Source organism: Uranotaenia lowii, chromosome 3 (genome assembly GCF_029784155.1).
Source record: "Uranotaenia lowii strain MFRU-FL chromosome 3, ASM2978415v1, whole genome shotgun sequence".
Classification (NCBI taxonomy): domain Eukaryota; kingdom Metazoa; phylum Arthropoda; class Insecta; order Diptera; family Culicidae; genus Uranotaenia; species Uranotaenia lowii.
In genome coordinates, this window is record NC_073693.1 from 23183142 (window position 1) to 23209654 (window position 26513).

Genomic DNA, 26513 nt, shown 5'->3' on the forward strand with positions numbered 1-26513 from the left:
TCGAACAAATAAAAAAAGGGCGAACTTTTATTTCTGGGCATGATTTTGATGAAAATATGGATATTAATAACCACTGCTTCCAAGGGTGAGGATAGTGAACAAAAATCTGCTTGAAAATGGTTTTTAAAAACTTTTCTCAAATGTTTATTATTTCTTCAGTTCTTAAAAATATACTATCCAAAGCTAAATATTCGGGAGCTAAAAGTGCTGCGCTAGGCAGCATGTTGGGGAAATATTCCAAAAATTGTGCGATATTCAAAATTCTTCTTCCATAAAGTTTCATATGCAATAAATTCCAATAAATGAGAAACTTTTGATTTCGACTTCAACCTTAAAGTGAACTCGAGCAAAGCGGAGTAAATCAACTAAATGGTATACAATAAATGAAACATAGATATAATCAACATATGTTTATTTATGGAACAAGTTTCAAACAGTGGATTTTTTTTAGCATGAGGTTGCCAAGTTTGATGATTACGTTGAGTGTTGAAAAAATCGAATTTGCAACGGGAAGCTGATATCTGATACCATTCGGCAATACTCAAAGCATCCGAATGTGAATGAAAAGTTTTCATGTAAAATGCATGTAAGATTGATTGGCGCAAATTTTTTGGTAATTTATGAAAAGACCCGTAGAATTGAGTTGAAGTTCTTAGATTTGATTCCGAGATAATTAGGCAGAACAATTCGAGCAAATGGAAAATATGGATATGTAAAAAAAACTAGGACATGTTCAAGAAAGCGAGACGATTAACAACTCAAGATTTGATGCTTTTTTAAAGTCAAACAGCAAAGAAAAAATGGAAAATAGACGCCAAGTTTAACATGGTAAGACGAAGTTTACCGGGTCTGCTAGTATCTTATATATAAAAATGGAGGCGTTTTCTTTGTGATAACATCACTTATGAATGGTCGGTCGGAATAAAGTGAAATTTGGTATCCGAGGGTTTTTTGGGTCAGAGATGGTTTGTATAATACTTTCAAGAATCTCACTTTTTATGAAAGGGGGTCCCCATACAAAATTATCTCTTCACATCTTATATATAAAAATGGAGGCGTTTTCTTTTTAATAACATCACGTATGAATGGTCGGTCGGAATGAAGTGAAATTTGGTATCCGAGGGTTTTTGGGTCAGAGATGGTTTGTATAATACTTTCAAGAATCTCACTTTTTATGAAAGAGGGGTCCCCATACAAAGTTATCTCTTCTTCACATCTTATATATAAAAATGAAGGCGTTTTCTTTGTAATAACATCACGTATGAATGGTCGGTCGGAATGAAGTGAAATTTGGTATCCAAGGGTTTTTTGGGTCAGAGATGGTTTGTATAATAGTTTCAAGGATCTCACTTTTGATGATAGGGGGTCCCAATACAAATTAAACTTTATTTGTTACAATTTCCATAAGAATCTATTGGCGAGCACAATGCAGTTAAGGACGTGTAGATGAAATTAAACATTTATTACGATTTATACTTTAGAAGGTAAAACGAAGTTTACCGGGTCAGCTAGTTTTCTATAAATTTCGAGTTCTATATCCAAGCAGAAATACTGCGATAATATAACAAGTGATAAAGAAATGTTTCTATAACCAAATCATCAAACGTGCACTTCATTTGAACAAGTTTTCTAAATCACTAAATGACCATCAGATAATTTTACAGTACTTCAATAAAACTCTAAATCTTCAAAAGAGAGTTATAAAGTTCGCCTAAATCGGTTTTCCAAAAACAGAGGCCATCGACAAATCCTCCCACGACCGGCTTCAAGCCAGCGCCAAAAAAACAATCCGGTCGAAGCATGAATTTTCCACACCATCGACGAACGCCCGCCTGACGCCTCCGTTCCCAAATTTGTATCATTTATTCATGTGACCGTGACTTTGGGCCTGACTACCGATTGCCATCAGCTGTCTGTCACAGCCTAGTGGAGAACTAGCTAGGTTAGGTTAGGACCGAGCAATGTTTTCTGCACGCCATCCATTCAGCCCATCATCCGTACACCTGTAGACAATTCAATGGACAGGTAGCTTGCCGATTTTTTGCGGCCGGCGGATTTTCGGTTGGCGAGCTTAGGCGGAAAAAAGTCAACAGAAGGTTGTAAGAGATATCTTTTCCGAAAAGAAAATTGAAAAAACAATCCGATCTGTTCATTGAAAATTCCAGTCGAGAGCGTAATAAGGAATTCTCAGGCCTGAACTTGAGAAAAAATAATCAGTTGGAGGCAAAGGAAATCTGAATTGAAAATTTAAATTTCAAGTTAAGGAAGTAAAACTGAAAAAAACTGTAAATTTGAATTCATTTGGTTTCGAGGATTACTATGGATGTAGAAATTTACAATAACTTAAATTAATCTTAAAATTATAAGAATGCCATCACTTTTGGATTGATTCTCGGGACCTTAAACATGCAAAAAGCATATCTATTGTATTTTCTAATATCAAGTAACAGTTACGTCTAGTTAGTATATCATTTCAATAATATTTACAGTTAGGTTACGGATCGGTGCTCAAATCACGAAAAAAAATTGCTGCAATTCCACCTTACATGCCCACCGTTTCGTCGTTCTCTGAAATGGACCGATAGCCGGCTGAACTTTGGCCCTTCAGGTGCCTCTGATATTTGAAGGTCTGATAGAGATGAACGACTGTTACGAACATTAACGTGAATACAACTGCAAGCGAGAGGAAAAGATAACAAAATGAATAAAACACAAATCAATGACTTCAATTGAACAAACGAACGAAAAAAAGTAAACAACAAACCAATTTCGGAGAGATTTTTCTTCCACCGGCCTTCCGTTCCGTTTGGGGCTTCATCGATTTCACTTTCGGGGTCAACCTTAATCCGGGCAATCGACTCAGACACAATGTAGACCGAAAAGTCCACCACGAGTAGCGCTAAGAACGGCATCAAATAGAGCTCGTTGGCCTGTTGAGAAAAAATTATTAAAAATAATGTTAATATTGCGAAATTTAAAAAAATTTAGCCGATTTAAGATACATACTTTGAAGATGCCAATCATATAGATGGCGACAATGACTAAGCTTAGCGATATCAGAACGACGTCGACGGTGGCATGGCTGTAGTACGGTTTTACTGGAATTGGAATTTGGAAAAAAAGAAACATACTTTACTTGATTGTTTTAGATCCAATAATAGACAATTTTGTGATCACACTGTATTTCAACCAAAACCACCTACAAAAAATTTGAAAAAAAAAATCATTTAGAAATATGAAATATACTTTTACATAGGGAGTGTACAATGTACATGAACACTAAGTACAATCAACAGCGGAAGCTTACAAGTTATAATCTGTTTTACGATATCTACACCCACAGAAGAGGTAACAAAATTTCAATGCAGCTCGGCACTAACTCTATGCCGAAAATGCACTGAAACATGCTTTGTACCAAAGTTGATATGAATGGAAAAAAAATTACTGGCCTGAAAACTCGAGCTTCCGTGCAAAATAATGCATGACCATTTCATTCAACTACATACATTATGTAGTCAAACATTGGAAACGTTTTTAATACCCATCATGAGGATCCAGAAAAGCAAATGATGTGTTCTACTCTTCACTCAAAATTGAAAATTCTTAATCGATTTTTGATTATTGAGTAAAGTTATTCAAGAAATCCTCTCTTAACTCAGATATAATGCCAAAACTTCGAAAACTAATCACAGGTTCAGAATTCTGCTACAATTCTTTAAAAATTTCTTACTTGTTGATAGAATCTCGTTTTTGAACATTGAATTTTAAAGGAGAAATAATTCATTCCAGAGGTTTCAATTTCAAAGTTTCAAATTCTTCACCAAGTCATTGTGAATAGCATAAGTTGCTTGTTTATTGAAAATCTCCTGTACCTACTTAGGAACTTCTCAACATTAAAAATTCGTTCATTATAGCTTCCATCATTTAAAAGGCAAGTTAGTGTATAGTTTTTCGCCTTGCAGATATTTTTTTGATTTTTGCAAGCCCCAAAAATCACCTATTTTATCACCCGCACTTAGGTTCGAAGAAATGTTTATGGTGGTGTCTAACTCTAGGGGCAAAAAAATCAAATAAAATTTATGTTTTTATTTCTAGACTTGCTGCGAAAGTTGGAAGCTTCATTCTTCAAGGATCATCGTAAAAAGAAATTTTCTTCAGGCAGTTTATAAAAATGCTTTTATTTTTTGCCAAAAATCATGCTGGAAGAATTCTTCACTACCAAACCTGTAGGCATGTCATATCACTCTTTGAAGTGATGCCAAACAACACGTGTGATAGTATTAAATTTAACGAGTTTATCATGCTTCAAAAAACTATTTTTTGAAGTTATTCAAGCAACATAAACAACAAATTTAAAACAGAGATTTAGTGGATTTCTCAAAAAACTTGTTTTTTTTAAACCATCCAAAGGATTTGATATGATTGATTTTCAATAAAAAATTGTTTTTGTGATATTACTGTAAAACAAATTCCAAGAATTTCTTATTTTTGTGTATTGTTTAACATTGTTAATAGTGCAGTTTTTTTCAACAGTGAAATTTCAACTAAAATCAAGAATTTGAATTTGTTTGCAAGAATCAGATTTGAACCGTAGAATTTTAATCCATTTCTTTAAGTTTGGAAAGTTTGATTTATTTTGAAAGTTTTCTACAAAAAAAAACCTATTCTATGTTCGAATCAAATGAGCTAAACGCATTACATTTCTGAGCAAATTCAAAGATTTAAAGTCGCCTATTTTGCTCATTTCAAAGATAAAAAGATGTTTTTCAAAAGTTCCTATTCAATACGAAAAACGGTTAATGTAAAAGTACTTGAAAAAATGAAATATGTAAAGAAAAAAAACTTTTAATGTAGTATTCATGTATTGTTTGAGCAAAACTATCATACTAAAAAATTGGTCACCGAAATAAAAAATTTAAGAGCTAATTTTTGATTAATTTGAGTGCCCTGAATCCGAATTACAATTATTTGTTTTTTTTTTTCTTCTATCGGCTTTGATTTTTAAAATAGCTTTTAAAATAGGAGGACATCTTTTGAAAAAAAATGCATTTTCCTAACAAAACTGTATAACCTTACAAAAATATTAAAAATCAAGACTTTAAACAATGGTATACTTTCTAGAAGCCCGCTAGAAATTTTGAATGCTGCGAAAAAAGAAAAGAAGTATTATTTTTGTTTTCTTTTAGCTACTCTGTAAAATACGAGAATATGAACGATTTTTTAAGTAACTTTAAACCAAATTGAATTTAGGATATTATTAAAACCGAAGTCAAATCGAATTCCAGTCTCATTAGTTAAATATAACAAAAGTTTAGAAACTCAGTACCGGGGAGTATCTGACAATTTGCCGGGTGGTCGTAAAGGTCGTTAAATTTTTTTAAATATTTTATTTGGAAAGCTGATAAAAGTTCAATGCGTTTTGATTTGATTCAATCTCCGTTGAAAAATTGAACAGAGTTATGAACCTTGGAAGTGTGGTTTTATTTTATTTACAAAAAAATCTAGCCAAATCTAACCCGAAAAAATATAAATGTTAGAAGTCTGAAAAAGTATATGTGTTTTTAAGTCGAAAAAACTAACCAAATTTACCTATTTGGGGAAGATCTGATGACCCCCGGTGCAAACCCGTCAGATAATGAAAAAAATCCTCTTATGTCAAAAATACTTGTAATGATATTTTAGCGAATTTATAAAAATTGTAGAATTTTACAAAACATCAATTTTTCCTCTGAAGTTTGGCCAATTCAAAATCAGTTTTTGTCTTCCATGTTGTTTTGTTGGTTTATCAGTTATCAATGATTGATTTCATTCAGATCTGATTAATTTTTAAACTAATAAATACATATTACCAAAACTAGATTTGAGGAACAAAATCTAACAAAAGTTTCGAGTTCAGGAAGCTAAAATTTTTCAAATCACAATCATTAAAACACAGGCACACAAAATGCTATTAAATTTTAACATTAAGATTTTAAAATGGTTAGATATTTTTATTGAAAATATTCCTTTCTAAAAACTCTTTCTACATTATGCTAATTAATTTTCAAACCAATTTCCACGATTAAACAGTCCCACTGTTTAAATTTTTCAATTATTTAGATAAATTTGTCTTTGTTTCCCAATTCAGAATTTTTGTGTTCTGAAAACATTATTTTCTTAGAACCCATTCAATCTAATTAGAAAAAAAAGAAAAAAACATTGTCTTCAACCCATCATTGAAATTGACGGCGACAACATATTTCGATCTTAAATTTTTCTTTCATTTTTATTATTTTAATTCGTTTTTATCGATCTTGATTTTAAACTAGTCTATTAAATGTTCAAAAAGTAATTCGAAGTTGCACCACTACAGCTGCACAATATTAACTAAATTAGTATTTGTTTTATGTTCTCAGCATTTAAAACAAGTACCTGCAATTACATATTTTTGGTTTTATCAGTTTCAAAATGGTTGTTCAAGGATTCAATTCCCAACCTAGACTTCGTTAGTACATATAAGATTTGAATGATGAGTTGAACATATTTTATTATAAAAAAATAAAGTCAATATTGTGAACTGCAAAGACATTACCTTTTATTTAGATGACTGGACGAAACAAATTTTAAAAAAAATGATCAAAGTCAGAGTTTTGAGCACTGGCACTTTAGGAACAAAATTCAATATATTCATCGTTTTATCAAATCAAATTAAATTAGCTATTTACAAGGTATGTGTTTTGAATAAATTCTCTTAAATTCAGAATGGAAATTTTTTTCCTGATCGAGAACTTAAATTTCAAATCTAGAAGGAATGATTTTTTTTCCAAATTCATGATTTATTTCTGACTTGCTCTGAAATTTATTTTGTTTAGATTGCTTAAAATTTATGTTCAAGCATATTTCTAATTCAGAATAAAGAACATCTATTTGAACCATTTATTAATGACATCCGAAAAAAAATAGTATTGATTTGAATATTTGATTTTGATTCATTTTGAATCGTTACAGTAAAATTTGTTTTTTACTCAAGTCTGTGTTATGGTCATAAGTAAGAAAATAGTTTAAGTAACTAATTTTCTTATTTATTGTGTATTTTTGGTATTTTTATTATCTTTAGCTAAATTTGAATTTTAAATGCTTTAAAAACTTAAATGTAACCAATTCCTCGATACAGAGGGTGAATGACCACGAAGGTTAAAATCCTCTTTAAATAAATAAAAATAGAATAGAATAGAATTTTAAATGCATTTTTCAGGCGTTTATCTGGGATTTCTCCAACTAATCAACACACAATATATTAATTTAACCCAGTTCTAAACATTTTTGGCTCTAACTTTTGTGAATGAATTCATTTTAGAAAAATGTCTTCCAACCATTTGTATAAAATGAAATGCGTATTGTTTTTTCTCGAAAAAAAAAAGCTTGTATCTAGAAGCGTTCGTTAGTTATGTTCCCAAGAAATCCGTTTGTTGGCAATTTCCTGTCCGTCAATGTTAACCGATTTTGATGATATTAGATTAATTGTGTAGGTATTTTATTCAAAACACTTTACATTTCAAAAATAGGTTATCAAAATCTGGTTTTGAAAGAAAGAAAATCCGAAAAACAATTAATTTTTGAAATATTCATATCTTATGATAACTTTGCTGAATTTAAGTATTTTATTGATTTTTTAAATTATCAAAAATACCTCTATCCGACGATGTATAAATATTTTGGGGTCCAATGATAGTTTTCACTACTATTTCGGAACTTTCGATAGAAAAAAAATCTTACCGTCCAACTTTGGCTTTGTTTCTCTGGATTTAATTTATCAACTAACCGATTTTCTAAAATTTACTCTTGGTTTTTTGCCGTTAATTTGGTAATGATTTTCATAAAACATACTTGGTCTCTAAAAATCCCAGTTCTTCAGTATATTGGAATAACGAAAAAGATGTTACAAATGTGCTTCAGGTCAGATTGTATTGTGTATTCAAATTTTTTGCATTATACAAAGCATTGTTAAAAGAACATTTAGTAATTTTTTCGTAGTAAAATATTGAAAAATGAGCCGGTGACGGAGCACTTTCGATTATGCCTTTTAGAAAACAGGATTTGCGGTTGACACTGTATCTCAGCACAGAATCATCTGAAGTCAAAAAATCAGAGCAAAATATTGTTAATAGATGTTTTTCTGGACCCCAACGTTTTTATTTAACTTAAAAAAAAATTTATGAAATTTTTCTGGCTGTTTGAAGTAAAAACTACGATTTTTCACGAAAAAATCCGCCATTTTTTATCTGTAAAATCTCCCCAAAGTAAAAAAAAAGAATAACGTTGGGGTCTGGTATTTTATATGTAGAAAATATGTTCCAAATTTGAAAAGAATCGGATAAGTAGTTTTCAAATGACGATGTCCACGGACTTTAAAAATGTGCTTTCGAGAAAAACGCGTTTGAAGTTTCTGCTCTTGCTTTCTTGCAGTATTAGATAGGAGGAGATAAAGGCCTATAATTTCTACAGTTTTGCTTCAATTGACTTGAAAATTTGACACAACATTCTTCAAATGTTTTACAATAAGAAAATAAAAAAATAAAAAAATCGATTTTTTGAAAGTGTTAGACTCTCCCCCCTTAAGAGTGTTAAATAAACGCTTCTCTTTTCTAGTACAATTTGTACAAAAAATCTTTCAAATGTGGTTGGAAAAACAATACTTTTTACAAATTTGGTCAAAAGTTCTAAATTGTTTATCTTTGCATCGCAATGGACTCAGGCAACAAAAAACGACGAAAATTCGATGAGTATGCCTTTTTTCAAAGAGTCTTAAAATGTGTGAAAATTTATAGAAAACTAACAAACTTTGAAATTTTTTTCTCGAATTTATTCTTCTATAATTTCAAAATCAAATAATTGATATTTGAACCATACAATCCCGTCATATGTATTACAAATTTTTAGTTTACACCAACTCGAAAAATAACAGTTTAAAAAGTACAAGATTTTGCTAAAAAATACCTTATAACAGAAGATTTATTAATCTTTGAATATTCGTAGTCGGCAGATCATCTGCGGCGGTGGAGGAGATCTACCGCAAACTGAAACGCGAAGCAGGAAGGATTGGGTTGATGATTAATACGTCCAAGACGAAGTGCATGCTGGCCTGCGGATCCGAGACCGACCGAACCCGCTTGTCCAGTAATAACAAGGTCACGATCGACGGCGACGAGCTGGAGATAGTCGAAGACTTTGTCTATCTCGGCTCACTGGTGACCGCAGACAATGACACCAGCCGTGAGATCCGGAGGCGAATTATCAGCGGAAGTCGTGCCTACTATGGACTCCACAAGCAACTGCGGTCGAGAAGACTTAGCCCTCGCACGAAGTGTAACCTGTATATGACGCTTATTAGACCGGTTGTTCTCTACGGGCACGAGACTTGGATATTGCTCGAGGAGGACCTGCGTACACTCGGGGTATTCGAGCGACGAGTGTTAAGAACCATCTTTGGCGGCGTACAGGAGAACGGAATGTGGAGGCGAAGGATGAACCACGAGCTCGCGCGACTCTACGGCGAACCCAGTATAAAGAAGGTGGTGAAGGCTGGCCGGATACGCTGGGCGGGACATGTTGCGAGAATGCCGGATGACTGTCCTGCTAAACAGGTGTTCGCCACGAATCCGGTAGGAACAAGACGAGCGGGGGCGCAACGAGCAAGGTGGTTAGACCAAGTGGAGCGTGATCTGGCGAACGTGGGGTGCCCGAGAAATTGGAGAACGGTTGCCATGGACCGAGTGAATTTTAGGAATTATGTTCGTCAAGTTATGTCGTAAGACGGAATACTATGTAAATAAAAAAAAAAAAAAAACTTTGAATATCCGATCAAAATGCCCTAATCGGTTTTTGGACAAATCGCCCACCTTTTATTGTTGCTGTTCGATAAGATGTAAACAAAACCACGTGTATTACTCTGGATTTTGGAGAGCCGTTTTCTATGAATACAGACCGATTATCAAAATAATATATAGATCTTCATCTTTGCTTAGTTCTAAATTATTGAAAGAATGCATAATAGTTGTAAGTTTCGATCGGATTTCAGTGAAAAGCGTGCACTGAAAATCCAATCAGTTCACTTAATTTGTCGTCAATAGCAGCAGAAAAATTTCCTTGAAACCGACACAGTGGAAAATGAAGTCAAAAATTCCAATATAATTCATTTTTTGGTTGTAATATGTTTAAAAACCACTTGTTTTCATATGAAGATCAACTTAAAAAAAGTTGCACCTTTTTACAAATTTATTAAAATAATTAATTTGTTTTCACTGTGAACATTGTGTTGTTTTCGAGTCGGTTTGATCCAATATTTTGGAGCATTACTTGCCTACACAAGGGCGTTTCACATCCAATGATTTCAAAGGTTGCTATGAGAAGCATTTGCAAAAAATCGAATATTTTCTTAGTTTTTATATTATAAAGTAGTTTTTTTTGACAGAATATGAGTAGCAAATAGAAATACAGAGAACATGTTACAATGTATTCGGGTTTTGAGCTTATGTACTCCGCATACTCGGCCTTTTTCCTTAGCAGGTGCATATTTCCCCAAAATACCCTAGTATTTTCGAAATTCATTTTGTCATGGTAAAGTTCCGTGCTGAACCACTGTGCAAATGTCTGCTGTGGCCATTCTTGCTTTTCAGTTCCTACTGCATGTACCCACGAAAATGCCTTCTCCGGAAATTTCAATAATTAACGTTGGAGTTTTTTAATTTCGAAAATAATGATGAATTTTATAAGTTTGATACAGTAAGGATGGTTAGAATACAAGAATACGGAGTATGTTATAATAATAAACAATAATAAATAATATTAAACAGAAATGCCGTTCAATTAGGAGCTACAAAACAAACATTTACAGAATGACCAATTTTCTACTGATTGCATGTTGTTCAATTGCATCTTTCACGTGCTTCATTAAAATTTTTGTTTAATAATCTCAAGTCAAATTGATGACAACTCTACCAAATACTGTTTGTCTCAAGCGAGATTACAAGCTTCGATTCGTGCCAATGACTCTGACAGATTAACGCTAATGGAATGTGTTCGTTGCTTTTTTGAATAATTAACTAAGTACGTGGTACTACCATTTTATAGTTACACACATTGTGCCTAAGAAAGGAAACTTATCTAAACTGTATTAAAAACAAATCTTTGTTGGACTTACAACTTTCCGGCACCTCCCTGATGTCGTCGTATTTCACCAGCAGATAAACGGAAGCGGAAATGGCTGCCAGCATGGCCCACAAACTTAGGATTCCAACGATGAACCCATAAAGCCGGGGACTCAGCAGGAAGCTCACCACTGTAGACGATCTGTTTCCTTCGACCATTCTCTCTTCTTCAATGGGTATGTGACTTAATTCCGCTCGGATCGATTACGATTGCACATCCGATCGCGGCTACTGTTACACTGGTCACTGAATCCGGCTGGCCCGAATTGTTCCTCTTAGTATAACAAGGATGGTTCCAGTTTTTTACCATTTTTCTTATCGTTGTGCTTCGGCAGATAGGACTCTTGCTAGACTTGGATGAGAATTTTTTGTACGTGCATTCTCGGTTGATAACAGAACGAAATCTCGACGGCACGTGGATGGTGGTTGCGAACTAGTTTCACGACAGACCTGGAGTCTTTGCACCGTTGCTTTCGGTATGTTGTACATAATATGTCGTAATTTCGGTAGTCTCAGATTAGGATTCAAATTAATAAAATCGGCGTTAAGAATAAATAAAATACGCGTGCGGTCATATTGGTTTGCGATGAAGAGTTTGTTTTGGTGGCACGAGGGTTTTAAAGCGCTGTTAGTTCGATGTGAATATTGGTTCATACGGTTAAAATATTCTTGATTAAACCTAATATGATTACAATTGAGACAACTAAACAACTTATTACTGTAACGGTGATTAGTTTGGACTTCGGAGAATATAAAGCATGAAACATCCAAAAACTGGACGCACTGTTTATTGTACCATTGCGCTCCTCGTTGTCGGATCTGGAATGTTTTGACAGTACTTTGTTTGGAAATGTTTCCTCTATCTGTGCTCAAAATTTCATTACGATTCGTTTTGTTCCAAAAAAGTTACACGTGATGAAAGCCGCGAGACGAAAATTAATTTTGGATACCCTCGTCAAAAACCCGACGTGGTAGGGTTCAAAAATCGCACAATCTGTAAAGATGGTCAAATCGACCGTGTGCAGCGTCATAGTGGAATTAAGGATCGGAAACTGCATTTTAAGGTGTTGAGAACGATCAAGGTAAACCCAGGGCAGTCGGACTATGACATCGCCAAGAAAATCAATGCCGACCGGTGCACCGTCAGAAGGAATCGTCTGCGCGAAGGAATACGATCTTATCGGGCCAGTAAGCAACCAAACCGGACGTTTAAGAAAAATGTAGAAGCCAAAGGACGGTCCCGGAAGTTATACAACAAGGTTCCCACGAAGTACGACGGATGCATCCTCATGGATGACGAAACGTACGTGAAGATGGATTTTGGGTGACTTCCTGGCCAAAAATTTTACAAATCCACTAGTCGGGGTGATGTCTCCGCCAAAATCAAATTCGTTTTTGCCCATAAGTATGCAAGAAAGGGTTTGATCTGGCAAGGTATTTGTAGCTGCGGATGAAAAACCCCGGTTTTTGGAAAAAACAAGACCATAGACTCCGAAATGTACAATGAGGAGTGCCGGAAAAACGGTTTTTTTTTCGTACATTAGATCTCAAAAAGGACCAGTAAAGTTTTCGCCAGATTTGGCAAGCAGCCACTACAGAAAAGAGGTACTAAAGTAGGGTTGCCATCCGTCCCGCAAAAACGGGACATGTCCCGCTTTTTTTTCAAAAATGATCCGCCGTCCCGCTTTTTAGTCAAAATGTCCATCTTTTTTTTCAACCAAGTTGTCGAAAAAAAGTTTTCCAAAATTTGATTTCATTGTTATATTCAAACTGCAACAAACTGATTGATGTTAGCATATCACGAAATCTGATATATTAATTCTTCAAGAATGTTTGTACCTCATCTCATCGATACATACATATCACTAGATTCCACGTGAAATAGGTTTATTTTGACAAACTCATTTAAGATAGCAGTCTATCAAACTTTGAGCGCCAAGATATTGATTTTTATGTAGCTTTCTAATTCGTTAAAATATATTGCCAAAATGATCTGATTCTGGGAAATGCTAGTAGTAGATCGGTAAAATGATTTACTGGCTCTACTTTGCATTCAAATGGTTTGTTTGATTGGTATAGAAATACCAAAAAAATTGGTATAGAAATAATTTCAAATGTTCTCAATCGTAGAATGAGACTTGTATGACTTATACTTATACTTATACTTATACTTATACTTATACTTATACTTATACTTATACTTATACTTATACTTATACTTATACTTATACTTATACTTATACTTATACTTATACTTATACTTATACTTATACTTATACTTATACTTATACTTATACTTATACTTATACTTATACTTATACTTATACTTATACTTATACTTATACTTATACTTATACTTATACTTATACTTATACTTATACTTATACTTATACTTATACTTATACTTATACTTATACTTATACTTATACTTATACTTATACTTATACTTATACTTATACTTATACTTATACTTATACTTATACTTACACCTATACAGTGAAAAAATATTTCTGCTAAGAAATATTATTAACAGGAATTCTTCAACACAACTTAAAATTCAAGGTTATTAATATATAATTTTAAAAAAAATCTGTAAATACCTACAATCTGAAACATGCAGAATTTTTGGATAGCAACAAAATTTGATGAAAGTAACCCGAAACGTCACTTGAAAATTAATTTGCTATTTTACTCACCGAGAAATATCAATAAGAGTAAAAATTATAACAACAAAATTCATTTATTTGTTATGAATTTAATAATTAATTTTGTCTTGACATCCAAGAACAACTATGGTTAAAACCAAAGAAATATTTTGGAATGTTTAAATACTAAAAACCGCTTGTAAAATTAGTCATTTTTCCATCATTGATTTTATTTGATTTTCAATCAAAATTGTTTTAACCTCTTTGTGTTATTCTCATTTTTTTTTACTAAAGATGCTTTTGGCGAAAAGCGTGAAAAAGCTTAAATTTTGTTCGATTTTCACTCCTGGGTTTGAAATCATGGAAATAGACGCGGAAAGCAGGTGTTTTACCAACTAAGCTATGTTGCCGATTTATAAAATTTTATATTCAAGTAAAAAGTAATTTTGTATGGAAATTTGTATTGGTATACAAATTTTTTCTTCCCAATGAAGAATGTAGGAATGTATTGAAAGTAACAAAAAATATAACATTGGATGAAAAATATTCCTTGCTTCTTGCTGTACAATTCATGTGAACAAAGCGCAAACAGAACTTGTACACCAGAAAAGATATTCGATGGTATACAAAATTAATTTTTTCAAAATATGTTGTTACATTTTAACAATTTTGACTGCTTATTTGAAAGCTGTGTAAACGTTAAATGAGAAAAAAAAAAATAAAAAAAACTGCTTTGCATAGCCAGGGAATTTATTGATTTATATAACCTTTGCAAAAACATCTTATGAAATTATTAAAAACTCTAGCAAGTAAAGTCTGCCATTTAAAAATAATTCAATGGATTTAGATTTTTTATTTGAAATGGTTATAACTTTGTTCATGAAATGCTTTGCTGTTCACTTGAATTTTCTGGATTATTTAATGTGCAAAATTTTCTTCTTCAATACAAAATTGAATCGCGTCGCGCTAACTAAGGATTCAACCAAATCATCTCAAATTTTACATTGATGCTTGGTGACCCAAAAGGCATCGGAAAAACATAAGGGAGCAAAAAGTCATTTTTTGCAGCGCTCTAATACACACGTTTCATGACTTTTTCTAACAGATTCAAAAATGTCCCGCTTTTTTCGGCTATGTCCCGCTTTTTTCACAAAATATCCGGCTTTTTTGAAAACCATCTGGCAAGCCTATACTAAAGTGGTATCGAGCCAACGGGTGGATTTTGTCGAAAAGGACATCAACCCATCCAACTGCCCTCAATTCTGCCCTCTCGAAAAAATTTGAGCAATTGTCAAGCAGAAGATGGAGAAGAATGGTAGGACGACAGAGATACATTCACACCACTACTCATTTCAAATCCAAGTAACAATTTTAGCTTTATTATAGTCAGCAGAACTTCGTTACAGCTATAGGATTAATCTTCATAAAAAGCTGAAGCGCATTCTACATATCCTCCAGAACTCTAAATAATAAAGCTAAAATCTGGCTATTTGGTTCTAGAAATGTCATCATGATCAATTTTTTAATCTTCGATAAAATCATTATGGTCATCTAAGCTTTTATTAAGCTTTTATAAAACATGTTAGCAATTTTTGTTTTTTTTTCTTTATTCCATGAGTTCCCCGAGTCCAAGATGGCAGCTTTCGCTTAACTTTAAAATGCTGTTGATCATTAAAAATCCCCACAATATTGGTATTGGGTGAAATGGCTGAACTATATGAAATCGAATTTCGCTTTCTGAGGTCATCATGAAATCCAAAATGGCGGCACCCTATTAACTCTAAAATGATGTAAACGACTAAAAATCACATGAACTTCCGCAACATGGAGGGGCTTAACGAGTAGAAGTCAAATTTTGCTCTCTGACGCCACCCATCATGGTGACTTCCGCTGATCTTGCGACTTTCAGTGATTTACAGCATTTTGAAGCGCAGTGGAAGCCGCCATCTTGGATTTCAAGATGGCATTAGATAGTGAAATTTAACTTCTTCTAGTTTAGCCTTTTCAACTTACACCAATATTATGGAGGTTTCAAGCGATTATCAATAATATCAATACAGGTTTGAAAAGAACAGCCGAAGCCGCCATCTTGAATTTCAAGATAGCGTCAGAATACCAAATTCGACTTCTTTGTATACAGCCTTTTCAGCAACCCGTATTATGGGGCTTTCATTTGATTTTCAGAGATTTACAGCATTTTAATCTTGAGTTGAAGCCGCCAATTCGATTTCTTCTTGTTTAGCCCTATAACCCAATTCCACCCGATTATGAGGATTTCAAACTTTTATCATCACTATACAGGTTTGTAAAGAAACGATTTCAAGATGGTGTCAGATAGCGAAATTCGACTTCTACTCGTTTATTAGATTTTGAGTAATTTACAGCGTAAAAAGAAGCGGAAGCGGGCTCTTTTACTCAATACTCATATCTTAGAGATACTCATACATCTTCTGGGGATTTGAAGTATTTAGAAGATTTTTATTTGAATCAAAAACAACGCACATGATCAAAAATGTGTAAAAATGAGAACCTCAATTGAAATATGTGCAATCTATCCTAAGCGTGTACTGTTTTGACATCTTGATTGAGAACTGTCGTCTCATTTTATAAAGGTTTCAAAATCAAACACTGCGTGCTATTTTAAAACCTGCAAAAAAAGCTTAGAACAAACTCCATCATTTATGTTTCATTGGAGTTTCAATAGAGCATTCAAAACTCTTTCTAAACAACTTAAACAGAATTTTTAGCAAAGGCTTTATTAGCGTTTTCAGAACTACCTAAAAACAAAGGGTTAAATCAATAAATCTAATCATTTTTCAGAACTAGCACTTTTCAGTGCATTTTTGGCATAAATTTAGCGCCGAGCGGCATTGAAATTCTGCAACCTCTGCTTTGTTTAAATTTCAAATGAGAGTTTTTTGTGAGAGCTTTAGAAAAGGAATTCTGCAAAATGTCAAATTTCTTTCGATTACTGGGGGTTCTGGCAATTTTTTTTCGGATTATAGTGTTTTATTGACGCTCTTGAACGGATTAAGGGTTTAATAGGCATATTGCTAACGGTATTCGGACTGTTTGATTGTTCGAAGATTCAATAAAACAACTTGAAATTTCATTAAAAAAAAAGATCCTAATATATTAGAATAAATATCTTATACTATTTACAGTGCGCTTGATAAGAACCAAATTCCTTCCTCCTCGCAATCCTCAGACAACATTGTCCAGCGTGAACTTCGCCATCTGCTGTCCGCCTTTTTTCGGCGACTCAATTTTCAAGCTGAACAAAATGAACAAGCTAAGCATGGCCACAAAAATGTACACAAAACATGCTGCAAAAAAAAAAAAAGAGAGAGGAAAATCGAAAAAAGCTTTATTAGGTTAAATTGAAAAACGAAATCAAATGCTATCAAACGAATGCCCATTATAGGCGAGCTGATTAGAAAACTCTAAGCAAGTATCAATGTCTATACAAAGTATACCTCAGGTCTTTTTCGTTTTTTGGGCAAGCTTCACCAAAAAGTTGGTAGCACTAGGTCATGCTTTTTGTGAGATTTATGACCGAATACGTAAATTACTCACACACTCGGTTGGTTGCTTGATAATTGCCTAGGGGTTTCTTTTTGCGTAAACTAAATAGGTGAATTAACTGCTCGTGCTTACCCGTTGTCAGAAGCCACACGTGATAAGGCATAGGTCGGTGTACGTTGTCGGCCAAGTAGGACACCCAATCGAAGCAGATCGCGAATGTGAACGGGATGAGGCAGTAGCGGTTTTCCTGGAAAGGAGGCAGAGGAAGGAATGGAAAATTAAAGAAAAAATTAATACAGAGTGTGGTATTTTAGTTCAGATTGAAAAAAGACACAAAACAAATTGATACAAACAAAAATGACAAAAAACAAATGAAAGAAAAGACAAAAACGAGAACAATGACTAAAATGATAAAAATTCATAAAAGCGAAAAAAAAAATCAAATTACAAAACAAACCGAGATCAAAGACATTTTGGTCGAAAATTAAAAAATTACAAAAATAAAAAAATAAATTAAAAAAAACAAGGACAATGACAGAAAATGAAAAAAATACAATAAATACAAAAATAAAAAAAATAAAGAAAAAAGAAAAAATTTATAAATAAATAAACTAAAAAAACGGTAAAATTACCAAAAAAGACACTAAGTTAGAAAAATACAAAAACGATGAAAAGAATAATATGACAACATCGAAAACAAACACAAAATTAACAAACATCGAAAAAAGACAAAAATGTCAAAAATTACAATATTGATATAAATTACAAAACTAGCGAAAAACAACAAAAATGACAAATCAACAAAAAAGACATAAATGACAAAAATATCAAAAATTTCAAAACTTGCAAAAAAATAAAAAAGACAAAAAACAAAAAAAAAAGACAAAAAAGACAAAAATAACAAAAATAACAAAAATGACAAAAATGACAAAAATGACAAAAATGACAAAAATGACAAAAATGAAAAGGGGCAAAAATGACAAAAATGACAAAAATGACAAAAATGACAAAAATGACAAAAATGACAAAAATGACAAAAATGGCAAAAATGACAAAAATGACAAAAATGACAAAAATGACAAAAATGACAAAAATGACAAAAATGACAAAAATGACAAAAATGACAAAAATGACAAAAATGACAAAAATGACAAAAATGACAAAAATGACAAAAATGACAAAAATGACAAAAATGACAAAAATGACAAAAATGACAAAAATGACAAAAATGACAAAAATGACAAAAATGACAAAAATGACAAAAATGACAAAAATGACAAAAATGACAAAAATGACAAAAATGACAAAAATGACAAAAATGACAAAAATGACAAAAATGACAAAAATGACAAAAATGACAAAAATGACAAAAATGACAAAAATGACAAAAATGACAAAAATGACAAAAATGACAAAAATGACAAAAATGACAAAAATGACAAAAATGACAAAAATGACAAAAATGACAAAAATGACAAAAATGACAAAAATGACAAAAATGACAAAAATGACAAAAATGACAAAAATGACAAAAATGACAAAAATGACAAAAATGACAAAAATGACAAAAAATGACAAAAAATGACAAAAATGACAAAAATGACAAAAATGACAAAAATGACAAAAATGACAAAAATGACAAAAATGACAAAAATGACAAAAATGACAAAAATGACAAAAATGACAAAAATGACAAAAATGACAAAAATGACAAAAATGACAAAAATGACAGAAATGACAAAAATGACAAAAATGACAAAAATGACAAAAATGACAGAAATGACAAAAATGACAAAAATGACAAAAATGACAAAAATGACAAAAATGACAAAAATGACAAAAATGACAAAAATGACAAAAATGACAAAAATGACAAAAATGACAAAAATGACAAAAATGACAAAAATGACAAAAATGACAAAAATGACAAAAATGACAAAAATGACAAAATGACAAAAATGACAAAAATGACAAAAATGACAAAAATGACAAAAATGACAAAAATGACAAAAATGACAAAAATGACAAAAATGACAAAAATGACAAAAATGACAAAAATGACAAAAATGACAAAAATGACAAAAATGACAAAAATGACAAAAATGACAAAAATGACAAAAATGACAAAAATGACAAAAAATGACAATAATGACAAAAATGACAAAAACGACAAAAATGACAAAAATGACAAAAATGACAAAAATGACAAAAATGACAAAAATGACAAAAATGACAAAAATGACAAAAATGACAAAAATGACAAAAATGACAAAAATGACAAAAATGACAAAAATGACAAAAATGACAAAAATGACAAAAATGACAAAAATGACAAAAATGACAAAAATGACAAAAATGACAAAAATGACAAAAATGACAAAAATGACAAAAATGACAAAAATGACAAAAATGACAAAAATGACAAAAATGACAAAAATGACAAAAATGACAAAAATGACAAAAATGACAAAAATGACAAAAATGACAAAAATGACAAAAATGACAAAAATGACAAAAATGACAAAAATGACAAAAATGACAAAAATGACAAAAATGACAAAAATGACAAAAATGACAAAAATGACAAAAATGACAAAAATGACAAAAATGACAAAAATGACAAAAATGACAAAAATGACAAAAATGACAAAAATGACAAAAATGACAAAAATGACAAAAATGACAGAAATGACAAAAATGACAAAAATGACAAAAATGACAAAAATGACAAAAATGACAAAAATGACAAAAATGACAAAAATGACAAAAATGACAAAAATGCCAAAATGACAAAAATGACAAAAATGACAAAAATGACAAAAATGACAAAAATGACAAAAATGACAAAAATGACAAAAATGACAAAAATGACAAAAATGACAAAAATGACAAAAATTACAAAAATGACAAAAATGACAAAAATGACAAAAATGACAAAAATGACAAAAATGACAAAAATGACAAAAATGACAAAAATGACAAAAATGACAAAAATGACAAAAATGACAAAAATGACAAAAATGACAAAAATGACAAAAATGACAATAATGACAATAATGACAAAAATGACAAAAATGACAAAAATGACAAAAATGACAAAAATGACAAAAATGACAAAAATGACAAAAATGACAAAAATGACAAAAATGACAAAAATGACAAAAATGACAAAAATGACAAAAATGACAAAAATGACAAAAATGACAAAAATGACAAAAATGACAAAAATGACAAAAATGACAAAAATGCCAAAATGACAAAAATGACAAAAATCACAAAAATGACAAAAATGACAAAAATCACAAAAATGACAAAAATGACAAAAATGACAAAAATGACAAAAATGACAAAAATGACAAAAATGACAAAAATGACAAAAATGACAAAAATGACAAAAATGATAAAAATGACAAAAATGACAAAAATGACAAAAATGACAAAAATGACAAAAATGACAAAAATGACAAAAATGACAAAAATGACAAAAATGACAAAAATGACAAAAATGACAAAAATGACAAAAATGACAAAAATGACAAAAATGACAAAAATGACAAAAATGACAAAAATGACAAAAATGACAAAAATGCCAAAATGACAAAAATGACAAAAATGACAAAAATGACAAAAATGACAAAAATGACAAAAATGACAAAAATGACAAAAATGACAAAAATGACAAAAATGACAAAAATGACAAAAATGACAAAAATGACAAAAATGACAAAAATGACAAAAATGACAAAAATGACAAAAATGACAAAAATGACAAAAATGACAAAAATGACAAAAATGACAAAAATGACAAAAATGACAAAAATGACAAAAATGACAAAAATGACAAAAATGACAAAAATGACAAAAATGACAAAAATGACAAAAATGACAAAAATGACAAAAATGACAAAAATGACAAAAATGACAAAAATGACAAAAATGACAAAAATGACAAAAATGACAAAAATGACAAAAATGACAAAAATGACAAAAATGACAAAAATGACAAAAATGACAAAAATGACAAAAATGACAAAAATGACAAAAATGACAAAAATGACAAAAATGACAAAAATGACAAAAATGACAAAAATGACAAAAATGACAAAAATGACAAAAATGACAAAAATGACAATAATGACAAAAATGACAAAAATGACAAAAATGACAAAAATGACAAAAATGACAAAAATGACAAAAATGACAAAAATGACAAAAATGACAAAAATGACAAAAATGACAAAAATGACAAAAATGACAAAAATGACAAAAATGACAAAAATGACAAAAATGACAAAAATGACAAAAATGACAAAAATGACAAAAATGACAAAAATGACAAAAATGACAAAAATGACAAAAATGACAAAAATGACAAAAATAACAAAAATGACAAAAATGATAAAAATGACAAAAATGACAAAAATGACAAAAATGACAAAAATGACAAAAATGACAAAAATGACAAAAATGACAAAAATGACAAAAATGACAAAAATGACAAAAATGACAAAAATGGCAAAAATGAAAAAAATGACAGAAATGACAAAAATGACAAAAATGACAAAAATGACAAGAATGACAAAAATGACAAAAATGACAAAAATGACAAAAATGACAAAAATGACAAAAATGACAAAAATGACAAAAATGACAAAAATGACAAAAATGACAAAAATGACAAAAATGACAAAAATGACAAAAATGACAAAAATGACAAAAAATGAAAAAAATGACAAATATGACAAATATTACAAAAATGACAAAAATGACAAACATTACAAATATAACAAAAATGACAAAAATGACAAAAGTGACAAAAGTGAAAAAAGACAAAAATGACAAAAATGACAAGAATGACAAAAATGACAAAAATGACAAAAATGACAAATATGACAAAAATGACAAATATGACAAAAATGACAAAAAATGACAAAAATGACAAAACTACTAAAATTACGAAAATGAAAAAAAAAAAATCAAATATGACCAAGTTGTCAAAATTGTCAAAATTGTCAAAATTGTCAAAATTGTCAAAATTGTCAAAATTGTCAAAATTGTCAAAATTGTCAAAATTGTCAAAATTGTCAAAATTGTCAAAATTGTCAAAATTGTCAAAATTGTCAAAATTGTCAAAATTGTCAAAATTGTCAAAATTGTCAAAATTGTCAAAATTGTCAAAATTGTCAAAATTGTCAAAATTGTCAAAATTGTCAAATTGTCAAAATTGTCAAAATTGTCAAAATTGTCAAAATTGTCAAAATTGTCAAAATTGTCAAAATTGTCAAAATTGTCAAAATTGTCAAAATTGTCAAAATTGTCAAAATTGTCAAAATTGTCAAAATTGTCAAAATTGTCAAAATTGTCAAAATTGTCAAAATTGTCAAAATTGTCAAAATTGTCAAAATTGTTTAAATTGTCAAAATTGTCAAAATTGTCAAAATCGTCAAAATTGTCAAAATTGTCAAAATTGTCAAAATTGTCAAAATTGTCAAAATTGTCAAAATTGTCAAAATTGTCAAAATTGTCAAAATTGTCGAAATTGTCAAAATTGTCAAAATTGTCAAAATTGTCAAAATTGTCAAAATTGTCAAAATTGTCAAAATTGTCAAAATTGTCAAAATTGTCAAAATTGTCAAAATTGTCAAAATTGTCAAAATTGTCAAAATTGTCAAAATTGTCAAAATTGTCAAAATTGTCAAAATTGTCAAAATTGTCAAAATTGTCAAAATTGTCAAAATTGTCAAAATTGTCAAAATTGTCAAAATTGTCAAAATTGTCAAAATTCTCGAAATTCTCGAAATTGTCAAAATTGTCAAAATTGTCAAAATTGTCAAAATTGTCAGAATTGTCAAAATTGTCAAAATTGTCAAAATTGTCAAAATTGTCAAAATTGTCAAAATTGTCAAAATTGTCAAAATTGTCAAAATTGTCAAAATTGTCAAAATTGTCAAAATTGTCAAAATTGTCAAAATTGTCAAAATTGTCAAAATTGTCAAAATTGTCAAAATTGTCAAAATTGTCAAAATTGTCAAAATTGTCAAAATTGTCAAAATTGTCAAAATTGTCAAAATTGTCAAAATTGTCAAAATTGTCAAAATTGTCAAAATTGTCAAAATTGTCAAAATTGTCAAAATTGTCAAAATTGTCAAAATTGTCAAAATTGTCAAAATTGTCAAAATTGTCAAAATTGTCAAAATTGTCAAAATTGTCAAAATTGTCAAAATTGTCAAAATTGTCAAAATTGTCAAAATTGTCAAAATTGTCAAAATTGTCAAAATTGTCAAAATTGTCAAAATTGTCAAAATTGTCAAAATTGTCAAAATCGTCAAAATTGTCAAAATTGTCAAAATTGTCAAAATTGTCAAAATTGTCAAATTTGTCAAATTTGTCAAATTTGTCAAATTTGTCAAAACTGTCAAATTTGTCAAAATTGTCAAAATTGTCAAAATTGTCAAAATTGTCAAAATTGTCAAAATTGTCAAAATTGTCAAAATTGTCAAAATTGTCAAATTTGTCAAATTTGTCAAATTTGTCAAATTTGTCAAATTTGTCAAAATTGTCAAATGTGTCAAAATTGTCAAAATTGTCAAAATTGTCAAAATTGTCAAAATTGTCAATATTGTCAATATTGTCAAAATTGTCAAAATTGTCAAAATTGTCAAAATTGTCAAAATTGTCAAAATTGTCAAAATTGTCAAAATTGTCAAAATTGTCAAAATTGTCAAAATTGTCAAAATTGTCAAAATTGGCAAAATTGGCAAAATTGTCAAATATTTCAGAATTGTCAAAATTGGCAAAAATGACAAAAATGACAAAAATGACAAAAATGATAATAATGACAAGAATGACAAAAATGACAAAAATTAAAAAAAATGAAAAAAATGAAAAAAATGACAAAAATTACAAAAATGACAAAAATTACGAAGATGACAAGAAATGAATAATCTTTCAAAAAACACAAAAATATCAAAAAGGACAAGAAAGATTAAATTGACAAAATGTAGTGTGTTTTTTCCCTTCATTTTTTGTCATTTTTAAGTGTCACTTTTTAGACTTCCTTCATATTATTTTTTGTTATTTATTTAAAGTTTTAGGTTCAATATTCCGAAATTAAAGTGCTATTTTAAACATGATTATTTTTCCAATTTTTCTGTTTTGAATATTATTTTTTATCATTTGTCGCTGTTCTTGAACGAGATGATAGAAAATGTTCTTGTTTTGAATGAATTTGGTATTTGTTTATAAAATTTTTAGCTTAGCAACGAAAGTTTTCAATCAGAAAGATGACACTTTTGATAATTAATAGAGAAAAAAAATTAGAATGAAAGAAAAAAAATCATGTTTTGAGTTATAAAATATGTGAAAACTTCTTTTTGGAAAATCTAATTAAATTCAATTTCCACAATTTTTTGAATATCTTCTGTCATTGCTTACACATCAATTGAAAACCATTAGTCTTCCATCATAGATTTTTTTTACACACATATATGACTCCAAAATATTCACGGGTGGGCGAAATCAATAGGTTTTTGTTGAAGTTGTTTTAAAAAAAGTAAGGACAGATGTTGAATTAAAAAAGCTACATAGATTTTAATTAAGTTGAAATTTCAGCAATGCAATTTGGCCAACCCAATAAAATTATCCCTTTTCTTAAACTGAAACTTAAAAAAAAGAAAGAATATTTAAACTTCCATTAAAATGGTTTAAAATAATTTAAATTGAAATTGATTATACAGTGCAAGAAAATGATTGTGATTGATGTGGACATCATCTTTGTAAAAAGTTTGAAATCTTTAAAAATCCGCAATTATTCTAAATAAAAAAATATGCTAGTGTTTTTATCATCTTTTTTTGTAATGTCTAAGTAAGTTATGTTTTGAATTTACTCTATGCATTAAAGGGTTTAAAACAACTAAAATTGTGTTAGATAGCTCTAAAATATTAGAACTTCTTAATTTAGGGATGAATTTCAAAAGAGTGAATTCATATGTAATTGGTATTACGAGATCACGATCCAATTAAAAATTTAACCACAGAATCCTAGAGCTGTCATTTTTGAATATTTCAGGATTGTAATCGAAGAAAAGTAAATATTTTTTCTGTGAATAATTTTTAAAGGATTGGTGGGAATGAAGAAATTCTCAGTAGACTAGGATGATTAAATGCGCAGTTTTATGATGATCTGTCAAGTAGTTTTTGAGATACATATCATCCAAACAAGAAGCGCACCGATATTATTTTCTGGGCGATTGAACACTATGAACCACCCCTTTTTCAAATCAAGGCTGTTTTTGATGATATACCCTATTTACTGAAGGTAAAACTTCTACCTATTTAAAAACTTCTAATCTATTCAAATCTATTCAAATCTATACAATTCAAATCTATTTTATTTACTAAAGTGAAGTGTTGTATTTTTTTTAGTCTAAAGAATTTTACTAATCGAATATCAAACTTTATCAGCAGAAAAATTTAAGCTGATTTTTTTGAAAAGTGTAACTTTTTTTTTAAAATTTTTGCACTTCAGGATTTTAACATCTGGATGTCATTCATCCCTGTAACCTTATCGTGAAATTTTCAACTGTTTTTGAAGCAAAAATTTACCTTATGAATTCCGTACAGCAACAATCCAACGGCTATCAAGATAAGCGCATCTCCAATAAAATCCACAACCGAGCAGCTGATCAAATCGTTCACTGGGGGTACGAAATCAGAAGAGAAAAGTGCACTTTAGTCGGAGGACACAACTGAAGAAAAAATTTATAATGGCACCACGCCAATAACTCACAACCCTTGGGCAGATCCGACTGTTCCGGTTCATCGAACGTCAACTGCACGTATCCGGAGATCACCAACGAAGTCAGTTCCAGCAATCCGGCTAGAACCCCAATAAAGTAACCGTGAAACTTGATATCCCCGCAGAATCCCATTTTTGGTTTTTCGAATCCGACCGTTGATGCTGGCTAATTTGGGAGACGTAATTTCAGAAGGGAATTTTCAAAATTTCACTCAACTGCGATCCTCTCGCTGTCACCGTTTGAACAAGACTAAACGGTCCTTCGGCGATGATCCTGGCTCAGAATCCAAAACACAAGCCAGGGATTCCCGACTGGAGGCTGTAACGATTTCTCGCTTTGCCAGGATAAACATTTGTCGA

General features: G+C 30.4%; 3 protein-coding genes across 7 annotated transcripts in view; 1 reads left to right on the forward strand and 2 right to left on the reverse strand.

The window, feature by feature from the left end:
* LOC129755150 (ras-interacting protein RIP3) overlaps positions 1 to 26513 on the forward strand; it is a 430486-nt gene that overhangs the window by 352217 nt on the left and 51756 nt on the right. The gene's annotated exons all lie outside the window — the stretch shown is intronic.
* On the reverse strand, positions 23 to 11437 carry LOC129755154 (uncharacterized). Its single transcript, XM_055751509.1, has 4 exons — positions 11180 to 11437; positions 3007 to 3098; positions 2765 to 2930; positions 23 to 2673 (listed from the first exon to the last, which is right to left on the reverse strand). Exons 1-4 carry the CDS (start codon positions 11343 to 11345, stop codon positions 2543 to 2545), a joined length of 555 nt encoding a protein of 184 aa, XP_055607484.1. The 5' UTR covers positions 11346 to 11437; the 3' UTR covers positions 23 to 2542.
* LOC129755157 (uncharacterized) lies at positions 16939 to 26415 on the reverse strand. 2 transcript variants are annotated; one of them, XM_055751513.1, is made up of 4 exons: positions 26148 to 26415; positions 25961 to 26052; positions 17489 to 17603; positions 16939 to 17157 (listed from the first exon to the last, which is right to left on the reverse strand). In XM_055751513.1, the coding sequence occupies exons 1-4, from the start codon at positions 26284 to 26286 to the stop codon at positions 17036 to 17038; spliced, it is 468 nt and encodes a 155-aa protein (XP_055607488.1). In that variant the 5' UTR covers positions 26287 to 26415; the 3' UTR covers positions 16939 to 17035. The 2 variants fall into 2 exon arrangements, with proteins under 2 accessions (XP_055607488.1, XP_055607487.1); XM_055751512.1 differs by having other exon boundaries at positions 26145 to 26414.

Coding starts and splice junctions, on each gene's coding strand:
- LOC129755157 (XM_055751512.1), bottom strand. CDS start 26,286: ATGGGATTCTGCGGGGATATCAAGTTTCACGGTTACTTTATTGGGGTT. Junction 26,053..26,144: donor GTCGGATCTGCCCAAGGGTT/GTGAGTTATTGG, acceptor TCGTACCCCCAG/TGAACGATTTGATCAGCTGC. Junction 17,158..17,488: donor CGTGTGGCTTCTGACAACGG/GTAAGCACGAGC, acceptor TTTTTTTTGCAG/CATGTTTTGTGTACATTTTT.
- LOC129755154 (XM_055751509.1), bottom strand. CDS start 11,345: ATGGTCGAAGGAAACAGATCGTCTACAGTGGTGAGCTTCCTGCTGAGT. Junction 3,099..11,179: donor CAGGGAGGTGCCGGAAAGTT/GTAAGTCCAACA, acceptor TTCCAATTCCAG/TAAAACCGTACTACAGCCAT. Junction 2,931..3,006: donor ATATGATTGGCATCTTCAAA/GTATGTATCTTA, acceptor TTTTCTCAACAG/GCCAACGAGCTCTATTTGAT.